General features: G+C 48.0%; 1 protein-coding gene across 1 annotated transcript; it reads left to right on the top strand.

Moving 5' to 3' along the window:
• The first annotated feature begins 1,706 nt into the window (after window positions 1–1,706).
• LOC138847547 (endogenous retrovirus group K member 7 Pro protein-like) lies at window positions 1,707–2,465 on the top strand. The gene is made up of 2 exons (XM_070066683.1): window positions 1,707–1,875; window positions 2,020–2,465. The coding sequence occupies exons 1-2, from the start codon at window positions 1,707–1,709 to the stop codon at window positions 2,463–2,465; spliced, it is 615 nt and encodes a 204-aa protein (XP_069922784.1).
• The last annotated feature ends 624 nt before the right edge of the window (window positions 2,466–3,089 follow it).

Genomic DNA, 3,089 nt, shown 5'->3' with positions numbered 1-3,089 from the left:
TGGTATGGGGTTTCGGGAAGCCTTACTATCCCTTCATGGGACAAACTAGGCAGGGATTTGGATTTTGCATTCGAACAGGGTAATCTTGAAGGGGGAGTGAGACCAATATGGAAGTTAGTGCGAGCATGCCTCGAGGATGAGCAGTGTAGTGAAGCTATTCTCAGCGGTCAAGCTGCCTTGGAGGAGCTTCAGGAAGAGCGCTCCGAGAGAGCTGCCAGTGAAAAAGGGAAAACTTTGAAGGAGAGTCGGAAAATAACTAGGAAAAAACTGTACCCCGATCTTTCCAAGTTGCGCAGCCCCTCCTCAGTAAGTAGTTCTAGTGCAGAAAGTAGCTCAGAAAGCAGCAGTGAGTCTGAAGAGTGTGGCGATAACAAAGAGTCTGGTATAAAGCAAGTACGGGAATTAAATCGGCAAATGAAGAAGTTGCAATTAAAAGGAAAAAAGGAACTTAAGCATGGTACTTTCAAGGGGAACTTAGGGGAGGAGCCTGAAGCCTCTCCTCCTCAGTATGAGCCTGTATCCGCACAAGAAAGAGGGCGGACTTTCTGTCCGGGAGTCTGGAAACAGGTTGGTGCGGAGTTGTTAAGTGCCTATCCTGTCTTCCAAGATCCGCAAGGGCAGAGGTACGAGGAACCCCTCGACATAAAGATAATCAAATCACTAGCGGAGTCAGTAAGAGCCTATGGCATCAGCGGCTCATTCACGCTGGCTCAAGTAGAAAATCTTCAAAGATATTGCATGACTCCAAATGACTGGAGCGGGTTGGCTCGTGCCGCATTGTCACCAGGACAATACTTAGACTTCAGAGCTTTCCTGATTGACTTTGCCAATGAACAAGTGGCAGAAGATGCAGCGGCAGGGAATCAGCATTGGGACAGAGATATGCTGCTAGGCATAGGGAGATTCGCTAACGAGCAGACAGGTTACCCACATGCAGTGTATGAACAAGTTAACAAGATAGCCATCAAGGCTTGGAAGTCTATACCCAACAGAAGAGAGGTAAGTGGGAATTTGACAAAGATTACACAGGGACCCACCGAGCCATTTTCAGACTTTGCAGCACGCATGGTGGAAGCTGCGGGTAGGATTTTTGGAGATCCAGATCGCGCCATGCCGCTGATAGAACAGTTGGTTTTTGAGCAGTGCACTAAGGAATGCAGAGCCGCTATAACACCATGGAAGAGCAAAGGGCTTCAGGTATGGATAAAACAATGCAGGGAAATAGGAGGGCCGCTATCCAACACTGGCCTCGCTGCAGCAGTCCTTCAAATCACGAAGGGCAATAGGAGATCAGGGAACGCTGGAGCGTGTTTCAGCTGTGGAAAAATGGGACATATGAAGCGGCAATGTCCGCAAAGGGGAAGAGGCAAAGAACAAAGACAGGAAGGACCAGGAATTTGTCCAAAATGCAGAAAGGGAAAGCACTGGGCCAACGAATGCCACTCGGTAAAGGACATTGACGGCAACGTCCTTGCTTCTGGCAATGGTGGGGCGCGTCCAAAAAACGGGTAGCGGGGCCCTCGTCCCCAGGGCCCTCAAATATATGGGGCATTCGAGAGTCAGCATCAGGGCCCCCATCAGGACCAGCAGCAGGGGAGGCAAAGTCAGTGGCCCAGCTTCAGACATCCCAGAGACCACGGAGAGCCACTGCAGGCTCCGCAGGCCTGCACCTCTGTGCCATCGCCAGACTCATACTGACACCAAAAATGGGAGTGCAAGCCATTGAGTCAGACTTTCAGGGACCCCTAGAGGAAGGGACAGTGGGATTGTTGTTGGGACGTTCATCCTCTACCTTAAAAGGTCCCATAATTCACCCAGGAGTCATAGATTCGGATTATACTGGCATGGTGAAAATCATGGTTGAGTCCCCTAGAGGTATAACAGCTATTAATCCAGGAGATAGGATTGCACAACTTGTAATCCTTCCTAGCAAGCATTTGCAGTTCAGTGCATCAAAGAAACAATGAGGAAGTGAAGGCTTTGGATCCACAGGCGTAGATTGTACCTTCTTGTCTTTAGAACTAGACCAGAGACCAACCTTAAAGATAAAAATAAATGGAAAGGACATTCTTGGCCTACTAGACACAGGTGCAGACCGTAGTCTCATCGCCTCCAAGGATTGGCCTCCAAAGTGGCCTAAGCAGGCATCCTCACAATCCCTTCGGGGACTGGGATATTCAGAAACTCCTGAGATGAGCGCAGTAATGCTGCGCTGGGAGGATGCAGAGGGACATTCAGGCACGGTGCAACCTTATGTTTTGGATTTACCTATCTCTTTATGGGGCCGAGACCTTTTGAAAGACATGAACTATAAATTAAGTAATGAATACTCCCGTGTTTCTCAAAAATTGATGAAGGATATGGGACACCATCCGAATTATGGAATAGGAAAATTCTTACAAGGAAGAAATGAGCCCACTGAAGTAGTGCAGAGGCCTCCTCGCCAAGGGCTGGGTTTTTCATAGGGGCCGCTGAGGAAGGTATTCCCATTACTTGGAAGCACGAGGACCCAGTGTGGGTTCCTCAGTGGCCTCTGTCCTCAGACAAATTGGTCGCAGCGCAGCAATTGATTCAAGAACAATTGAATTTAGGACACATTAGACCCTCTGTATCGCCTTGGAATACTCCTATTTTTGTAATAAAAAAGAAATCAGGGAAGTGGCGGTTGCTACATGACTTGAGAGCTATTAATATGCAGATGCAGGTCATGGGGCCTGTGCAACATGGGCTGCCTCTTCTATCTACACTTCCACAGGGATGGCCCATAATAATAATAGATATTAAAGACTGTTTCTTCTCCATACCCCCACATACAAAGGATTGTGAAAGGTTTGCCTTTACCTTGCCGGCGTGCAATCATGAGCAGCCTGACCAGAGGTATGAATGGGTTGTGCTTCCGCAGGGCATGGCTAACAGCCCCACAATGTGTCAGCTATTCGTGGGTCAAGCGATTGGGCCTTTATGTAAGAGATTTTCTTCCTTAAAATGCATCCATTACATGGATGACATCCTCTTCGCAGCAAAAGACGAATTCGTATTAGATGATGGCTTTGCATATTTGATTCAGTTGTTAGAAAGTAAGAAGTTAT

This window comes from Oryctolagus cuniculus, chromosome X, assembly GCF_964237555.1.
Source record: "Oryctolagus cuniculus chromosome X, mOryCun1.1, whole genome shotgun sequence".
Taxonomy (NCBI): Eukaryota; Metazoa; Chordata; class Mammalia; order Lagomorpha; family Leporidae; genus Oryctolagus; species Oryctolagus cuniculus.
The sequence above is the reverse complement of the archived record's forward strand: the minus strand, read 5'-3'. Positions and strand labels throughout refer to the sequence as shown.